Source organism: Nyctereutes procyonoides, unplaced genomic scaffold, assembly GCF_905146905.1.
Source record: "Nyctereutes procyonoides isolate TBG_1078 unplaced genomic scaffold, NYPRO_anot_genome, whole genome shotgun sequence".
NCBI classification, from domain to species: Eukaryota; Metazoa; Chordata; class Mammalia; order Carnivora; family Canidae; genus Nyctereutes; species Nyctereutes procyonoides.
Window position 1 is genome coordinate 26374038 of NW_026575041.1, and position 20518 is coordinate 26394555.

At 41.9% G+C, this 20518-nt stretch overlaps 1 protein-coding gene across 5 annotated transcripts in view; it reads left to right on the forward strand.

Moving 5' to 3' along the window:
• The first annotated feature begins 1431 nt into the window (after positions 1–1431).
• ARHGAP42 (Rho GTPase activating protein 42) overlaps positions 1432–20518 on the forward strand; it is a 309228-nt gene continuing 290141 nt past the window's right edge. For 4 of the 5 annotated variants that reach the window (XM_055320459.1, XM_055320460.1, XM_055320462.1 and 1 more), the window contains exon 1: positions 1432–1645. In XM_055320459.1, coding sequence (XP_055176434.1) covers positions 1492–1645 — 154 coding nt within the window. In that variant the 5' untranslated portion in view covers positions 1432–1491. The remainder of the gene's footprint in view (positions 1646–20518) is intronic. The other variant, XM_055320464.1, reaches the window with a different exon arrangement.

Consider the following 20518-nt stretch of genomic DNA (forward strand, 5'->3'; position numbering starts at 1 on the left):
CTGGAACTCTAGCCAACTTCAACGGTTTGGAAATCCTTATGCTTGTTGGATAATTCTATCCAGGTGCCAATCAAATGTACAGTCTTGCGATCTAAGTATTCTTCTGAGTAGGAACACCCAAGTCCCAGGTGTGTATTTAGGGGGATGGGGATGACTTGAAATTTTCCTACTGTCCCTGCAATTTGGAAAAACAACAAACATCCCAAGGCCTGTGAAAGCTTTTCTTTTTAAAAAGATTTTATTTACTCATGAGAGACACACACACAGAGAGAGAGAGAGAGAGAGAGAGAGGCAGAGAGAGGCAGAGGGAGAAGCTCCCCACGGGGATGTGGGGCTCAATCCCGGGTCTCCAGGATCGCGCCCTGGGCCAAAGGCAGGCGCTTAACCGCTGGGCCACCCAGGAGTCCCAAAGCTCTTCCTTTTCGGTAGAGAAAGTGTGACTTTGTTGGATGAAGGAAGTGAGCGGTGGGAACGAAGCAGCAACACTTTTCAATCTGGAACTTACATGCATTCAGTGGAAACGTGAACTAAAATCTAAACTAACGCTAGAAAGTAGCTCTGAAATACGTCTGGAGCTTTGCGCGAAGTTCACGCAGGTTTCCGCTCCGGACGGTCGCGGGGCGCGGGCGGGGCGCGGGCGGGGCGGGGCGCGGGCGGGCACAGGAGGCGCGGGGGGAGCGGGAGACCCCGGTGGGGCTCGGAGGGCCCCAAGCGGGGCCGAGGGCTAGTCGGGGCCGGGTGTGCGGGGCAGACGGCGCTGCCGCCTCGGGTGGAGCAGGAGCCCGGCGCAGGCGGGAGGGTGCCTCGGGGAAGGGATCGGGGTGCAGGCAGAGGGAGGGCCCCTGGGACAAGGGGCGGGGCGCAGGCGGGAGCTGGCGGTGCCTGCAGGAGGAGGGTCCCCGGGAGGCTGCGCGGGGTGCGGGCGGGGAGGAGGGTGTCTGCGGGACAGGGCGAGGCGCAGGCGGCGGGGGGCGCCTGGGGCGGGGGGCGCGGGGCGCGGGGCGAGGAGGGCGCCTGGGCCGGGGGGCGGGGCGCGGCGCGCGGCGCGGCGCAGGGGAGGGTCCCCGGGCCAGCCGGGTCCGCCGCGCGAGCTCCCGGAGAAGGGCCCGCCCAGGGGGAGGGCTTCCCCGGCCCGGCCCGGCCCGGCCGAGCGGCTCGGCGCGCCGACTACCGTCCCGGGGCGGAGGTGGAGGTGCCGGAAGCGTCGGCGCGGGACTGCGCTGTGCTGCGGCCGAGCCGGACCCGGAGCCCCGCCGCCTCGGGGGCGGCGACCATGCGCCCTGCGGCCCGCGGCCCGAGCGGACCCGCGCCCCGGCCCCCCGCCGCGGGAGCGCGGGACTGAGCGCCGCGCCCGGCCCCCCGCGCCCCCGGCCCCCGGGCCCCGCCGCCCCCCCGCGCCCCCGGCCCCCGGGCCCCGCCGCCCCTCCGCCCCTCCGCCCCTCCGCCCCTCCGCCCCTCGGCGCCCCGCCGGCCGCCGCTCGCGCCGGGGCCATGGGGCTGCCGACCCTGGAGTTCAGCGACTCCTACCTGGACAGCCCGGACTTCAGGGAGCGCCTGCAGTGTCACGAGATCGAGCTGGAGCGGACCAACAAGTTCATCAAAGAGCTCATTAAGGACGGCTCCCTGCTCATCGGGGCGCTGAGGAGTGAGTGCCGGGGGGGCGTCCGGGGGGGCGTCCGGGGGGAGGGCTGGGGGCGCGGGGCCGGGACGCTGCGGGAGGGCGCGGGCGCGGGCGCGGGCGCGGGTGCGGGGGAAGACTCGGGCCTCTTTTGTTTGAGCGGCTCGGGGACGGCGGCGGAAGAGCTCCCCTGCTGGCGGCGGGCGCGGCGCGGGCCCCGGCCCCGGCCCCGGCCCCGGCCCCGGCCCCGGCCCCGGCCCCCGGCCCCGGCCCCCGCCCCGGCCCCCGCCCCCGCCCCCGCCGCGGCAGCGCCCGCCGAGGAGGGGAAGCCCCGGCCGGACGCGGCGGAGCATCCCGACCCTCGCGCTCCGCCGTCTTTCCTCCTAGCGCTCCCGAAAAATGCGGGAGACCGTCGGTCCTTTTTGGCTGGTTTGTGTGTGACTTTATTGTGCCCACTTGCAACACTTTTTTAAAGAAGTCCGTGAGGGGGGAGTCAGGAGTTTGGCTTAAGGATAAAGTAAAGCAGGTTTCTTTAGTGACACCCAGAGGAAACGGTCAAGACCGCGTGTGTTCGGCGGATCGTCACGTCGGAGCTTCAGAAACGCAGGTTCGCGGTTTTGCCGTCGGCTGAGATGATCGGAGACAGCCCGGCACCAGCCCGGCACCAGCCCGGCACCAGCCCGGCACCAGCGGCTTTGACCCCTTCACGAGTCTTTTCGTGCGCCTGCACTTTCGGTGCGCCCTGTGAATGCGGTGTCGGCCGCCACCGGGTCCGAGGGTTCAGGGGCTAAAGGCCCACATTAAGGAAGGGCCGCCCTGGGGATGCTTCCCGCTTCCTTTCCGGAGTCGATTTTCTTTACTCCCCCCTGAATCTGCTGGATCCTCACTCTCGATTACTAAGACCTAGGGAGAGAGGCTTAGTGATAAAAGAAACGCGAGTTTCTCTTTAAAAAAAAAAAAAAAAAAAAACGGAGTGACTGAACTGATGAGGCTGAACTTGTTACCTTTCCCATGACCTGTTTGCAACCTAACGGAGGCCTCTGCAGGTTTCGGCTACTGCAATGAAGCCCCGGACTCTGGGCTCTGATGGCTGCGTGATGCAGCCGTTTTCAGTAGTTGGAGAGCCTTTGAGCATCTAGAAATCCCCAGGGCAAGTGTAGGACGGCCACATGGAGTGCATCAGTTGGAAGGTCAGTAACAGCATGCTGGGGATGTATGTGCCGGAAACCGAGACATTATCATCTGACCTGTATTTTGAAGTGTGTATTAATGGTAAGGATGGAGCTTATCAAAATGTCTTGAAATTAAGTGTGCTGTGCTCCCAGATCCTTTTTTAAGCATCTCCAATGCTAAGACATTTAATTCTTACTTTTGTTACTTAACCAGGATGAAGAAAATGTTTTACATTCACTTAATTTCTGAATTTGAGGTTAGCGCTTTACTGTTTTTTTTGAAAATTCATTTATTTATTCATGAGAAACACACACACACAGAGAGAGAGAGAGAGAGAGAGAGAGAGAGAGAGAGAGGCAGAGACACAGGCAGAGGGAGAAGCAGGCTCCACGCGGGGAGCCTGACGTGGGACTCGATCCCGGGTCTTCAGGACCACGACCTGGGCCGAAGGCGGCGCTAAACCGCTGAACCACCCAGGCTGCCCCTACTTTACGGACTTGTGAAAAAAATGATTTATATATAGTTCTTTCCATTCTGTGCATACACAAATGTGAACTCTCCTTCTTTCCGGTTTGTAAATCCTGGTTGAGGTCTCAGGACTGGGCTCTTTGGATCTTAGCCTCTTCCAAAAGCGTTTCCCCATCTCTGAGGGCTAAATGCCAAGCTGTGTCTTGTGGAGCTGCCAGGTGGTCTACAAGTGACATTTTCTCCTCACTCTGCTGGGGAGATCAATTTTACTGTTTCAGAAGTTGAAAACACTTCCGTAAGCTGTGTTAAATCTCTAAAATGCATCTGATTTAACTAGTGAGATGATGTACTTTATTATTATTTTTGAATCTAGCCTTGCAAAAATCAAGTGATTCCCATCCTGATAAGTTTGTTTTCCTGTATATAAAATGAAGAAATCTTGAGAGTGTAAGTTCCTTGAACATCCAGGGCTTGTCTCAATAATTTAGTCTTATGCTCTTAAATATACAACCTGACGTCTTGCTAGGATTCTTACGTTTGTGATGAGAGTGCATTATTTTAACTGATGATTGATTATTATCTACCTCATTATGGAAGGAAAACGTATTATTCTTTGTTGAAAGAATTCCAGCATCAGCTGCCAAATAAAGATTTGGAGCAGAGGAACTCTTGAAGTCACATGATGGCACTGGTGTTTTCCCACCCAAGCCACCTTCTTTCCCTTGGGGAGGATGCAGTGAGGCTAAGCTGCAAATGGTTAAGTGCCGGCTCTCTGACGTTGCTTAGCTAGGATAAGAGTGTGCCTAAAGGACTCTGAAGCCTGCTCTGAGTTCTATCCCAGATCCACCAGGAAGCCTCTGTTTCCCCAGTCCTGTCCCTTGTTACTCTTTTCTGCCTAACGAAGCATTCACCTTCCCTAACTTTAAGCTATGCCTTTCCATTCTCTGTACTTACTGTTTCAGTAAGTGTATTCATTATCCAGTTTAGTTTTATTTTTAGCACTTTGCTGTTATTTTCATTAATAATGAATGGTTTCTTAATATAGCCTTCCTAAGCTGACAGTCATCATGCATTTCTAAGCATCTTGTATTATTTCCATCCTAGTTCATGGCTTTTCTGGTGAGAATTTTGGCATGCATTCTTGGCTAATACATGCGTAACTGTTTCAATAGGGTCACATGTAATCTTTGATTTTTGCTTCAGGATGTAGGTATTGTGAGAATTAATAAAGGGAAACCACACTGATGGAGGGCTAGGCATTTTAGGAGAGGCTGGTGGTACCACTCAATGTCAATTACAGGAAGTATTGTCGGTCGGAGACCTCTCAGAAGGATCTCAACAGGAGACAGTCATCAAATACAGACCCCAAAGGGAAAGACGTGCATTGCATTTCCTAGGAGAAATCAGTTACCCCTGCAACTCATCTAAGGAGAAACCGTCATCATTCTGAACTCTTGCTTTTCTCTAGTGGACTTATTCAAAACAACCCCTCTCAACTTCCTCTTCCTTCTCCATAAAATAACACTGCTCTTTATTTTTTGCACTTACCTATGGTTTTGTGGTAGCTTGCTTGTCCAGGTTTGCAATTCCCTGTTATTCCTGAATAAACCCATTTTTGCTGGTAAAATAACCAGCAGTTCTATTTTTAAAGTTAATAGTTTCTTCTTAGTAGAGTATTTGGAAGGGTCCTTATAAACGAAAGCCTTGACTAGATGATTTCAATTTTAAATGACATATATAAGATACGTAACATTTTTTTTAAATGAATTATTGCACATCCAGTCTGAGAAAACGGATGACAGTTCATTAAGTGGATTGACATAGACCTGAATTTAAATTCTGGTGCTGTCAAATGCTGTGTGATAATTGGAAAATATCTTAATCTCTCTGGGTCCTATCTTTTCTTTAAAATGAGAGAAGATCTATAAAAATCTTACCACGAGGATTATTTTTTCGTCTTGTTATGTGCTGTGTAGACATTTGGTGAGTGGTATTGGAGAATATTTGATAACTGGAGAATTGGGTTTTTAGTTCATGCTATGACTCAAAATCTTCCCCCCTTTTCATCAAATGTTATTCTTTGAAGTTTATTACTTTAGCGGGTGCCCTTAAAATTTGAGTTGTGAAGTCATATGCTGTTTTTGCTTATTGATTTTCTTTTCTTACAGATCATATTCAAAGAAACACCTCAAAATGGCTTTCTCATATAATTCTCCCTTTACTTTATAATTTTGAATATTTAAATAAAGCTTTGTTCTCCCAAGGATTAGACTTCCCTGGGTGGCTCCGTGGGTGGCTCATTCCATTAAGCATCTGTTGTCTGCCTTTGCTGGGGTCCTGGGATAGAGCCCCGCTCGGGGCTCCCTGCTCATGCTTCTCCCTCTCCCTCCGCTTGTCTGCCTGCTATCTTTCTCAAATAAATAAGTAAAATCTTAAAAAAAAAAAAAAAAAGGAATAGACTTCCCTCCTCCCAAGAAACAGAAAAGAGAAAAAAGGAATAGAAATAAATTACAATTATTTAATTTAATTATTAGGTAGGGAGAGCATATCAACATTTTTTTCTTCCACCGTGCCTGTGGCATCTTGGGGTCTTTCTTTCTTTCTTTTGGTTTTTAATTTTGATTCAAGTATAGTTAACATACGGTGTTAGCTTCAGGTGTACAATGTAGCGATTCAGTAATTCTGTACGTGACTCAGTGCTCATCATGATAAGTGCAGTGATTAATCCTCATCACCGTTTCACCCATTCTTCCCACTCATCTTTCCCCTGGTAACCATCATTTTGTTCTCTACAGAGTCTGTTTCCTGGTTTGTCTCTTGTTCTATCTCTTTTTCTCGGGGTGGGAGGGAGGTGTGGATATGGTGTATATACACAATGGAATATTATTTAGCCATAAAAAAGAAAGAAAAAGAATGAAGTCTTGCCATTTGCAAGAACATGGATGGAGCTACAGCATATTATGCTGAGTGAAATAGATCAGTCAGAAAAAGACAAATATATAATTTCACTTATGTGGAATTTAAGAAACAAAACAAATAATTTAAGAAACAAAACAAACTTCTTACTAGTGCTTTCTCTCATTGCCTTAAGGTGGAATTGGCCCATTATCTTTGCATTTAGGATAATGTTTCTCAAACTTGTATGTCTAGGCTTCTTCTAGAGGGGAAAAAAGTGGACTCTAATATAGATTGAATTATTTATTGTAGTAGTTAAATCTATATAAGTATGAACTACAATCTTAAAAACAAATCAATTTATGAATTAAATACAAATAATACTGTAAAGCCAATAAAAAACTTGTCAACTATATTTAGTTAATCTAATGGACGATGATGATTTTACTGAAAGGAAATTTCCTCTCATATAAAGACTGCTGAATCATATCTTGTGTGTGGATGATTCATTTTCTCTTTGCTTTTCCCAGTTGAAACAGCAGTTCTTCAAAACTGCCTGCCCAGAAGATGGCCTTCCCTTTATCACAGGTTATTTATTTATTTATTTATTTATTTATTTATTGGTCATATTGCCTCTGGACTAGTGACCCATGACACAAATAAGAAGGGTACCTATTTGAGTGGTAGAGGTTGGTTGTTCCAGATAGTTAAGAATTTAGGACATTCAGCAAGAGGGAAGCACACTGTTTCTTGTGTCTGCTACCCTCAGCGTTCCCAGGCATCAGTTCGAACTACACTGCCATGGTAAACTTGTGATTTGGTGATTAAGTAGTTGTTTATATAGAGTCAGAGAAACCCTGAAATGCAAAGGCTACATTGAGATATTGTAAACAGGATGAGGGATCCCTGCCTTCCGTTTGCTGTGTTTCTTAAATGCACTTTAGCCTGGTTTCACTCGTTTTTCCACTTTAAGCCAGTCTGTATTTCGTGTGTATGTTCTAGGCCCATTTTACTGCTGAAGTTTTCGGTGATGCAGGAAGGAATTAAATAAAAGGAAAAAGACAAGTTTAAGAAGCTTGACATTTTCTGTAGTTACTGTGCTATTTGGCCATTCTTCAGCTTGTAGTGAAAATTACGATTGTTTTAGGCCATTTTTGGTATTTAAATTTGCATCTAGGTTTTATTTAGTTTAGATGGAACTCGTTGCAGATTCTTAGATTTGCCTTGCAAGAGCTACTTCCCTGCTTCTTGTTCCACTAAGGTTGTTTGGCGTGTTTAGCTGGGCATTCTAATCAAAGGTATGGATGTGTAATTACTTCAACCACTCATTTGGTTCTTAAGTCATTAGAAGTAGAGTTAAATGAGCAGAAGTAACTGCCATCTTTCAAATGAACTGTAATAAATTTTAGGAACTGGTAGGTTAGGATTGCGGCTTTCAGGTTCTGCTTCAGAGATGGTGCAAGCAAAAGCAGTTACACTTTAAATGGCAGCCTTGGCACTTATCGAAATGGAAGTAATATGGGCTCGCTGATTACTTCCATTTACTTCTCTTCTGATTCCCCACATGAGCTTAATGGGTACCCTTTTACACTGTCTTTATTTCCATTGGATTTCCTTTTTCAGCTGGTAGTAATTGAGGGGCTGTCCTGTTAGAGGCCAGGGAATGAGTTAGCAATAACCACTTTTTTACGCTGCTGTCTTTGACGGTTACGATCAAGGTACTCTGACAGTGAAGAAAACTCAGGTGACTACTAAGGTTTTAAGTAACTGAAAAGTTGCTTTAACAAACATCCTTTGAATTATTAGAGTACAGTGTTCATTGTGTTGATGATGTGTAAGCATTACTCAAACTATAAGGAAAAATAGGACAGCTTACATTCAGTATTACTTTGGTGTGAGCGCAATTTTGATGTATACCTAGAGAATGGCAAATCTCTTATTTAGATTTATAAAGAGAAATATTAGTTTAAAAAATTCATATCATTAAGCCACACTTGGTATATATGCAATAGTAAGAAGGGTGAAGGAAAGGGGATTTCTTTTGTCTTGAATCTTTTTCATGAACATTGTTTCTTGCCCGAGCTGTGATTGCCACCTCTTCTGGCCCCAGCCATCCGTGCTGTGTAGTTTTCACTCATGTCACCCTCCTAGGCAGTTGCCAGCCCCTCCGTAGCTCCACCTGCCACCCACCAGTTTCAGCTGGCATTTCTGTCAGCCGTCCCTTGTCTGCCAGCCTGCTGAACCTGTGCCCGCATCTAATAATCCTTATAGTGTATTCCTAGTGGATATGGCCTCGTCCACCAAGGACTTGCTACCTGCTTCTTGCTGACCTTCATCCTGAAAATTAAAACCATTTGCTAAGCACTTGGCTGTCTAATGCAGGAATCTGTGCTTCTTCTTGTGTAGCTGCCTTAGTCTGTGTTCTTAAGGCTGAGTTTTGTATAAGTGTAGACATTATCCAGTATTTGTTAGCCTTGATAGCCTTTGAAAGCAAAGAAAAAGGGGCAGGATGAAAACAGAACAGCCATCACAGATGTAATTACATTAATAGTTCTGTCTTTGGCCAGGTGAACTTAAACTTTGGGCTGGATATTTCTGATAATGTGGGTCCTTCTCTGTATGATTACATCTAACTGGGGTGTTTGGTTAATCAGAATATGTCATAGTTCATATCTGCGGTATTCCTATTTTATCACCACCGAGAAACTAGTTATAGCACTGAAGAAAGTGTTCCGGCAAAACACATGCGTTTATTACCCTGCGAGGACTGTGATTTGCTTCAGAAAAAAGTGAACAGTGGAGGAGTAAGGTCACTACAGTAGTTATAATCTGCCAGTTTTTTCAGCCTTTTCCCTTTCTTACAGAGGTACGCATGCATAAAGGAGAAAAATAAGTGCTAATTTTCCTAGGATTTTTAATCTTCCATTTGAGGGTAATTCTTTTAATTGTAATTTTTGCATGGAACCTGGTGGGAAAAAGCTAAAATAAGACTATTGAAGTCTTTCTAGATTATTTTATATTAATTATTAGAGACCTTTCAGTTCCAATTTTTAAGTTCTGTGATAAAAGTTTCCATTCCTAATAGCATTTTTAAAATGCCCAAACATGACATTTTGTATGTTGTTGGTATATCTGATTTGGGTGAATATTAGGTATAGTGGGGAATGTTTTGTGTTTTGTGAAGGATGGGAAATCATCCTGGGTTGGTTCTCAGTATCAGATGGTATGAAAAAAAAATTGGGAAAGATGCTGCATGTCTGTAACCTTGCTATGTTAATAGTACTCTCTGAACCTTGGCTTTACACTGGGAAAAAGTGTGTAGACACATTATGAGCCATTTCTTTTGGAAGTCAGACACACTTCTCAGTGGTAGAACTTCGGTAACCCTTATGCAACTCTGAGAAGCCGTAATGCCTGCTAGTTTATGAAAGCCATGCCAAATAGTATTCCCTTGTGCGTAAATATGTATTGAAGCTTACCCGGATGAAAGACCCAGCTTCAGTTTTCTCGGTAGTACACAGTAAAAATGGTGACTTAATTTAGAAAACTGGTATGTGTTTATGTGTGGAGGAGAGTGATAAGCTGCTAATAGAAATGAGTAGTATGTATATTATCCCTTTCCAAATGGAAGCTGTGTAAATAGATTTTACTTGGGCTTGGTGAGAATTTTTTCTTCTTCATTTATTTAATTTCCTTATTCCTCACAATGTCTGAATGGAAGATGTGGCCCAAAAATGGGGATTGTGGGGGAATGGTGATGGTGGTGATGAGAGAGGTAAACAAGGAGAAACAACTTAAAATTGGTTGGGAAAAGTATTTAAATATTGTGGTTTTGGAATTTGTGTCAGGCTTTGTGTATTTTCTATGAAAAAGTTTTTTTTTTTAAATTTTTTTTAATTCTTTTTGTTTTATTTATTTATGATAGGCACACAGTGAGAGAGAGAGAGGCAGAGACACAGGCAGAGGGAGAAGCAGGCTCCATACACCAGGAGCCCGACGTGGGACTCAATCCCGGGTCTCCAGGATCGCGCCCTGGGCCAAAGGCAGGCGCTAAACTGCTGCGCCACCCAGGGATCCCTTTTCTATGAAAAAGTTATTGTGTGACACTAGACAATCAAAGAATAAGAAACTAGCCTTCCAACTGTTATAAAAGTTGGTCGTGGAAAATTAGAGGGAGATGGTTGCCATTAAAAAGTGTCAACATAAGAGATAATAGGGGGTGGCTTTTTAGGGGCTCACTATTTGGAGGAAAGCTGCAGATGTAGGAAAGCTGTGTACTTGTGAAAAAATGATGTCAACATGGGAGGTGAAAGGAGGACTTTTAGATGCTTGTGTTGACTGCTTGTCAATCCTGATTTTCCTTAGGTTGACCCTTTCTAACCATTGTTCCTTCTGCAGCTCCATAATTGCACATTTTTTCATACTATGTGATGTCGCTGAATTCCTCTTCCTTTTTCAGTTGATTTCCTCTGTCCTTCTCTTAAATGTTGATAGTACACAAAGATTCCTTCTTAGCCCTTTTACTGTTTGCTTTCCATGTGCAGTGACATGTCTTCCCAGACTCCAGCCCTCACCGCATTTTCCTGAGCTCTGGATCTGATTGTCAGCAGCTTATCACCACGTGGATGTGCTTCGGGCACCTCACACTGGGTGTCAAAACCGAGTGCTTCCTTCTCCTTGTGTTCTTACTTATAGCCTCATCCACCTGATTGTCTCCTAAAGGGACATCTGAGTCCTCCTAACTCTTCCTGTTTCCTTCTCCAGTTTTTAAACTCTAGTTTTTCATTCTACTCAGGTTAGGAAATTTGGTTAGTCCTGTGATTTCATATCCCAAGATATCCTAAATTAGATTTTTTTCTGGCAGTATTTTTAGAATAACATTTTTTTTTTTTTTTCTTAGCTTAAACTAACAGACATTGATTCTCTCATAGTCTGGAGGCCGGAAGTCCAAAATCAAGGTGTCAGTAGGGCTGTACTCTTTGATGGCTCTAATGGAGGATTTTTCCGGCCTTCTCTGGCTTCTGGTGTTGCCAATCCAAAATCTTCACTGGCTTGTAGCTGTGTCGCTCCAGTTCATGGCTCACAGTCACATGGTATATTCCCTGTTTGTCTCTATGACACTGTACTTACTCTTTCAGATATAAACGTCTGGGTGCCAAGGATCTCTATATTCTGTTCAGTTCTGACTACACTGTGGATGCTCGGTAATTGCTAAACATCAACCAGTATACTAAGAAGAGTATTTGGAGGAGATTTTTGAATATTAGGGTGAATGAGCCATTGAATGAGGACTGCAAACTTGATTTTTAATATTGTTTCCCACAGACTTCATTGTAACTGCTCAGGCCTGGGCATATTGATTTTTAGGACTGGGTCATCCAGGGGGCAATCGACAGCAACAGGAGTTAGAACTTTATTCTAGTCCTGGTGCTGCTACTAACGGCATTGGTACAAGCCACTTTACTCAAAACCTATTTTTTTCATCAAAAATGGAAATAACGTCCGCTCTATATTTCTTATAGGATTTTTTTTTAGGAGGAGGTAACAGAGGGAGAAGGAGAGAATCTTAAGCAGGCTCTATACGTAACTTGGAGCCCAACATGGGGCTCAGTCTCACAACCCTGAGATCATGACCTGAGCTGAAATCAAAAGTAGACCCTTAACCAACTTTAAGCCACCGAGGCACCCCAATTTCTTGTAGGATTTTTGTGTGGGCCATAGAAAGAGTGCATGATATAAAAATGTAACATTATTTTCATTTGCTTTAGGCAGGATCATTTTGATCCTCATAATTTAAGTTTTTTTTCTAAAACTACATTTGACATGTTCTTGTCAACATTACTATCATATTCTGTAAGAATGAGATTTTTTTTTTTAACTTTTATTTATTTATGATAGTCACAGAGAGAGAGAGAGGCAGAGACACAGGCAGAGGGAGAAGCAGGCTCCATGCACCGGGAGCCCGACGTGGGATTCGATCCAGGGTCTCCAGGATCGCGCCCTGGGCCAAAGGCAGGCGCTAATCCGCTGCGCCACCCAGGGATCCCAAGAATGAGATTTTTAAAGTAGAAATGCTTTAATTGAATGTTAAAGCATGAACTTGTTTGTCTCACCAATGAAATCTATTTGGTAGAAAATTATAAGATGTGGCATGGTTTTGGCTTAGCTTTTTTCTTTTAAACAAATATTTACTATGATCTGGCAATCAAGAAAGTGTTAGGTTGGCATTCAGGGATTACGAACAGGCAATACAGATGTTGAGACTTTATGGAGGTTTCTACTGGTGCTTTATTTATGATGGCTTAGGTCAGTGGTCTATAGAAGTTATTTAAATGATGGTCACAATTTGCACTTCTCAGAAATAGATAGCTAGGCGATTTCACAAAATAAAACAGGCTGATTCATATGACAGATTTTTTTTTTTTCCACATTGGTTTCTGTATGGAAGACAGGTAGTGGCTTAGAAAAACATTTTCCTAGGTGTTTCTTATGCTGCAAAGATGTTTTATAATTGTAATTATGTTTGAGATAAGATCATCCTAGTGGTTATTGGTGAGAAAAGAAAATGATGAGATTGGTAGGGCATTGCTGGAGGGTCGTGGAGCAGGGAATTATGGGAAAGACTTATTTCATTAAGAATTGAAGAGGAAGATTCAGTTGGCCCGGTGAGAAAATTGAATTGAGCCTGTTAGCTAGTTGATTAAGGAAAGGTGGTATTATTCAACTGGTGTCAGAGTCACCAGGAGAGGATATTTGGATGGTGCCACAAGGACAAAACACATCATTTAAAAGAACAGCCAAAAAAGATGTTTCTTACTGGATCTATGACTTTAAGGGGAGCTCCGCCCTGAAGCTGGGGGAAGTAGGGAGCAAGGAATAGGAAGTCTAGACTTTGGGACAGCTTGCAAAGTGCAGCAAGGGCTGGAAAAAAACAACCTCAGGGGCTAAAGAAAATATAGATTCTTAATAATCCTGAACAAGGACTAGCAGCTAGTGAGTGAGAATAGCATCCTTTAGGTTTGCCAGGTTTAATTAAACTCTGTTGGGTGCATGTCCTTTTCCTCCCATTATTTCCTTGATTCCTCAGACAGCTCTGATGGAAATTAGAGCTCTATGAATATTCACAGCTGGTAGAGTGTGATATTTTGTGACACCCACTGATGAGAGGGGCTGAAAGAAGAAGAAACAAGGATTTAGAGCCAGGATATTGGTTGCAAGATACTCTTCCTTCTTTAAGTCCTAAGATTGCATCTAGACTTACTATTTTCTTTTCTGAGACTGTGTTCTGCACTTCTGTCAGAATGTATGTTAACTCAAGCTGATAGCAATTTATGCAAATAATCTGAACATTAAATCTGGCTAAAAGAAACAGGGGTTTTTTCTTGAGTTTAGCTTAGTGTCATCATTCATGCATGTACAGTGCTAATAATGTTTAATCTTTAATATTAGAATATTTTAATGTTAAGTAGGTTCATTGAAGATTTAACAGTAACAGCAGTCAATTTCGTATAGTAGAGAGACTGGGCTTTAGAATCTGAGCAATGCTTTTCAGTCCTAGTTCGGACACTTATTAGCTATATGGCTGTAAGCAAGTTACTTGGCTTCTTTTGTGGTTTTCCTTGTCTGTAATATGGGAGTAATACTTATTTCATATGCATTTTCAGGATTAAATAAGATAATGTACAAAGTGTCTAGCATAGTATGTGGTACTTGGTATTAAATGTTAATTTTCTCATCTTATTCCTTGCTAATGTTGAGACGAGGTAGTGAAATTAAACCATTGTTATAAACAACAACCATCACCACATCTTATTCAAAAAAAGGATGTGAGGTGGCTTTTCTAAGCAACATCTTTACATTAATTGGACAGATGCACCAGTATTTAATGCTGGTACAAGACCTCTAGACCGTGTATCATTGCTTGTTATCTTGAATATGGCTTGCAGAGAGAGTGAGCCATTGTTTCTGTGGAATAGCTTAGTTAGCTTTTTAGGGATGTTTCCATATCTGAGATTTTCCAATTTTGTAAAAAAAAACATGATGTTCAACACTTTTTATTGTAATATTTGCCTGTTTTTCTCCCTAGAAAGTTAGCTTCATAAGAGTTGCTATCAAATCTTTGGGATTCTGGAGCTGGACACATGATACATTTTTCCTCAGTCCATTAAGTGACCAGACTTTTAGGAAGTTGTGTCAAACTAATGTTTGGAAATGTATAAATCCAAAAGTTGTCACTAACTACTTAATATTGGAACCAATTCTGAAACTTTGTATGTGAAGACAAGTATTTTAGGGAAAAAGCGTTTGCATGTTATGTAGATTACCAGAATGAGATTGACTAGAACAGGTTTATTCAAGGAGTTGATGTTTGTATTAAAGAATGAAGTTTCTCTAAAGTAGTGACAATAATATGTAGTATCTCAAATACAGCACATTGCTAAAAAAGTGCAAATGTACAAATGACTTATGCTGTTTCTGTTTGTAACAAAGTATTGCATATGTTACTTTGTGGTGCCATTTCAAAGTGTTGATTTTAATTGTGTAGGAATGACTTTTTAAAAAATGCCTTTAATTATTGAGGTATATTATACATTTGTTATATAATATTTATTATATATAATTATTCATTTTTGAGGTATAGTTTATTGCCATAAAGTTCATCCTTTTAAAAGTTTAATTCAGTGTTTTTTTTCATGTGCTGAGTTGTGTAACCACTGTCACTAATTATGTTAAAACATTTTTTTTCTACTGTAGTGGATATACTTGACAAGTGAAATTGGGAGATACTAAAAAATGTATCATAGTGATTTCATATCTGTATACATCGTGAATGGATTCCAGCCAGCTAGTTAGTGAACACATCAGTCCATCGCCTCACATACTTATCACATATTTATCATTTTTTGGTGAGAACATTTGAGTTCGAGTCTCTTAGCAGAGTTCAACTGTACAATACATTATTATTGACTGTAGTCACTGTTTTGAGTGAGATCCTTTTGCCTAATTCATCTTATAGCTGGAAGTTTGTTATCCTTACCAACCTCTCCCTGTTTCTCCTACTCCCAGACCCTGGAAGCTACTAATCTTCTCTTTCTATGCTTTGCTTTTTATTTTTTTGATTCTACATACAAGTGATACCATATAGTATTTATCTCTCTCTCTCTGGCTTATTCTTGGCATAATGCCCTCACAGTCCATCCATGTTGTCCTAAATGACAAAATTTCCTTCTTTCTCATAGCTGAATAATATTCCATTGTGTGTGTGTGTGTGTGTGTGTGTGTGTGTGTGTATATATATATATATATATATATACTACATCTTTTTTATTCATTTATTTTTTGGTGGACGCTTAGCTTGTTTCCATATCTTGGCTATTATGAGTGGATATGCTAGTATAGATATCTCTTCAATATTCTATTTTTATTTTCTTTGGATATATATCCAGAGATGGGACTGCTGGATCATAGAGTAGTTCTATTTTTAATTTTTTGAGGAACCTCCGTACTGTTTTCCATAATGGCTGAACTAATTTATATTCCTACCAACAGTGAAGAAGGGTTCCATTTTCTCCATATCTTTGCCGACACTTGTCTCTTGTCTTTTTGATGACAGCCATTTTAATAGATGTGAGGTGATATACCTCATCGTGGTTTTGATTTGCATTTCCCTGATGATAAGATGTTGAGCACCTTTTCAGTGTCTGTTGGCCATCTGTATGTCTTCTTTGGAAAAATGTCTGTTCAGGTCCCTTGCCCATTTTTTAATGAGATAGTTTGTTGTCAGCTATTAAGTTATATGAATCCTTTATGTGTTTGGAATCACTAAATTTAGAATAGTGAAACTATTCTAAAATTAGTCTTAAAAGAAATCTCTTACTCCATTCTCTTTCTTCCTTAGTTCCTGGCCGCTATTATTAATTCACTTTCTATAGATTTGCCCTTTCTGAACCTTTTTTGTGTAAATAGAATCACGCAATCTGTGGCCTTTTGTGAGTGACTTATTTCACTTAGCATGTTTCTAAGGTTCATCCATGTTTTAGTATGTATTGGGACTTTATTCCTTTTTATTGCCAAACATTCAATTGTATGGATATACCACACCTTTTGTTTATCTGTTTATTTGTGGAAGGACATTTTGGTATTTCCATATTATTATTATTATTGTTATTATGAATAAGCTACAAACATTCATGTGCCTGTCTTCTGTGGACATATGTTTTCATTCTCCTGGATATATCCCTAGGCATGGAATTGTTGAGTCATAAGATAATTCTGTGTTGGAACTCACCTTAATAAATAGAAACTTAGTAGGTTTATAGGCATTTGAATTACATTCCTTATAATAGCAGTTTGAAAGTGAAATGGAGGGATCCCTGGGTGGCGCAGCGGTTTGGCACCTGCCTTTGGCCCAGGGCGCGATCCTGGAGACCTGGGATCGAATCCCATATCGGGCTCCCGGTGCATGGAGCCTGCTTCTCCCTCTGCCTGTGTCTCTGTCTCTCTCTCTCTCTCTCTCTCTCTCTGTGACTATCATAAATAAATAAATTAAAAAAATTAAAAAAAAATAAAAATCTCATAATGTAAATCTAGGGCAAAAGCAGTTTTTTACATATGTGCAAAGAGTAGCAAGATAAGTGGAGAGGAGAAAATCAGGAGAGAATGCAAGGTACGCAGTATGATGGGCCAGGAGAGATGTGAAGAAGAAAGAAAGAATGGAACATTGACTTATGTATTCACTCCATATTAATAGCACTTGATATATGTCAGGTACTGTTAGTAGGCCTTGGAAGTACAGAACAGAGGTCTAGCTCATCTGAGTTTGCATTTATTGAGGGCATGCTGCTGATACCGGGTGGTGTGTGTGTTGTTACTGCTTGGTGCTAAGACTTAATACGTACCATGTGAACCTTTTATTTTTTATTTATTTTTTTAAAAGATTTTATTTATTTATTCATGAGAGATAGAGAGGCAGAGACACAGACAGAGGGAGAAGCAGGCTCCATGCAGGGAGCCCGACATGGGACTTGATCCTGGGACTCCAGGATCACGCCCGGGGCCAAAGGCGGATGCTCAACCACTGAGCCACCCAGGCGTCCCCCATGTGGACCTTTTATTTTCTCAGATAACCTTTCTCTGTTACCCAGGTTAACTTGTGCATATCTCCATTATAGCAGTCAACACAGCATAGGGATCTCATATGGGAGTGTGAATATCCGTTCTTCACTGATTCAGATCTATTCAGGAAACATTTCATGATCGCCCACTGCACCTCAGGCGCACACACACACACACACACACACACACTCTCTCTCTCTCTCTCTCTCTCTCTCTCTCCCTCTCTCTAAGTGGCCCCAGTTAGTCACTATCTTTCTTTAACTCTGGTTTCCTCATTTTTACAGTGGGGATAATATAATAATAATAATAATAATAATAATAATAATACCTACTTTTCATGAGGGTTTCACACTTCTTGTAAGCTGTACATAGCATTTTACCTGGGGCGTACAAATCAGCAAATGGTTGCTATTAAGATCACAGTGTATTTTTTAACAGATAAAATGTGAAGGAACTCAATATTAAAAATATTAAAAATTGGAAACATTCTCTATGCCTTTCATGATGATAAACTTGATTTTATTTTTATTTGACCTTTCATGTCTACATGAATACACTTAAAAATATAAACACAATCATAATACATATACTATTTTTATGTAAATGTATACCAGTCTTTCAATTATTTTTCTTGTTTAATCTTTTTACTGTTACCATATTTATGACTAAAAATGCTCTGGTTGAAGGTGATACCTTATGTGTAAGTAATTTAAGGTAGTCTACATGTGAAATGTAAGTAAAGCCAGAGTGGGTTCCATTTTTAGTAAAGAAACATCTGCACTTTACTACAGTTCACCAAAAGGAAAATGGATCATGTACCAACTATGTGATCTAATAAGACTCATCTTTTAAAGAAATTTCCCTGCCTAAAATCTACATTCATCTGTTATTCTGAAATGAAGCCTGTAGCATATATGGTGTGACATGGAGTTTGGTGAATCTCAACATACTTTGGCAGCTGCTGCATCTGTTGGAATTTAATGGGAAGTTGAAACAACTATTTTTGAAACATCTTCAGGCTTGTGCATTTTAGATTGTTTCTTTTTCTTAGCGAGGACAGTTTATTAGTTCTTCCATGTTTTTTTTTTTTTTTCAGGTCCCAATTATTAGTCCTTTGGCATTACAATCTCTTCATATTTTATAAGCATTGTATTTTTAATTTTTTAAAAAGATTTTATTTATTCATGAAACACACAGAGAGAGAAGAGAGACACAGGCAGAGGGAGAAGCAGGCTCCATGCCAGGAGCCCGACGTGGGATTTGATCCCAGGTCTCTAGGATCGCGCCCTGGGCCAAAGGCAGGCACCAAACCGCTGCGCCACCCAGGGATCCCCCAACCAATATTTTTTAAGGGAATTACTTACTTAGTTAGCCTGAGAGGAAAGACTAGCCCCTTCGGATTTTGGGGGGGCTCTTTCTGACCAGTTGTTCTGTTACCTCCCTTGCACCAGCCCTCTTGAGTTATACGGGAGCACACACTCGTATCCCCGGTTCCCCTGAACTGTGGTCTGTGTCTCTCTCTTTATGTTTAGTACTCTTGTCAGGCACACATTTATAGACAGGTAACTGTTAAATACATGGTGTGTTGACTTTGTGAAAATTGAACCCTGAGATACTCTAAAATTTAAGATAGTTTGGTCATCTTTTTACTGGACTGTTACCCTTGCTTCTTGAAGCTTCTCCCTGGGCATTTGTGCAGCCATATATATTTTCTTACCATTCTTTTCATCAACTTTCCAACTCTTTCTTCCACAGTTCCTTCACTTCATCCTTCCTCTTGAGTGTAGGTGTTGATATTGTGCAATGAGAACCTTTTCTCAATGGATATATATTGGTGATGAATATTCATAACCTAGGGGCTAGTATTTGTAAGATAAATGGGAGAAGAAGACAGTTAGGACGTCATTAGATAAGTGAACACTAGACACAGGACAGTTGAATAGCCAAGGGTAAATACAGCTGTTAACCTCTACCAGGAGTCAGAGAAATGTAAATGAATATAGAGTAAGGTATCTATTTTTATCTATTAACTTAACCTAAAAGATTTTTTTTTTTTAATGCCTCTTGCTAATTAGGGTGTACTAAGACTCTTTCATTATGCTGCTGATAGAATTGCAAATTGGTGATAAGTCGAGGACCTTAAAGGGTTCATACCCACTGATACAGCAATCCCAATCATGGTACTTTTTCCATAGCAGGTAATATGGTTTCCTATCCAGCATCTGTGCCCTTTCATTCCTTCTATAACCATGTGGAGTTTGTTCAGCAACACAAACCTCCCTGCAGGTCAGGGGTAAATCCTAATTAGTTGAGTAACACATTGTAACCCATTTCCCCTGACAGCGATGGCAGGCATTTCAATGTTTAAATAACCAACAGCACCTCTATGAGTTTGTTGTGGTATTGCGTTCAGTTTGGAAATAGGTCCTGACCTATGCAAATAATTAAAATTTACTTATAATAGAAAATAATTAGAAATAACTAGTAGATTTTAACGGTGACTACTTATCTAGTCAATTAAACATAAGTCTTATGATAGAAATCTAAATTACAGAAAAGCAAGAGACAGAATTGTATATGTGCTTTTGTCATTATATGAGGAAAAAACGTGCCTGTGGAAAATCTACCAAAAAGAAATACTGTGTGTAAATGCACTAGGGTGGTGATATTAGAGACACCCCCCCCCCCCCGCCAGCCCCAATCCTGTAGTGGAGTAAAGGAAATTAATGAGAACTCAGAGGGAGATGTGGGAGAGGGGTCCTACTCGTTGCCCCCTAGCAGAGCTTTGACAGCGGTGATTCCAGAGGTACTCACTATTTTCCAGCCTGGGGTGTTGGGGGGCAGGGAGAGTAGGGTGTGAGGCCATATGCTCTCAAATTCCAGCCAGTTACTGAGAGTTGGTGAGGTACAAACTCAGATAAATATGTTCTTTGTAGTCCACTCTTTCAACTATACTTCCTTCAAACCCATTTATAACAATTCTCTGTAAATAATTTCAGAGTGGTTTTCTTAATTTATAGCCTTCATATCTTTTTCTGACTTGCTTTCCTATTTTCCAGTTTCTGGCTATTTAATTTGCTCTCTCTTTTATCCAGGTATCTTTGAACACATTTCTCTTTTCATTCTTTTAAAAATAGCATATTGAGGCTGTCATAAAATATACATAACCAGGTTTGGGCTGTTTTGTTTGCTTGTGATAAACACACTGTTTTCATGGACAAATTAATCATACCTGCCATTTTGTTAAAA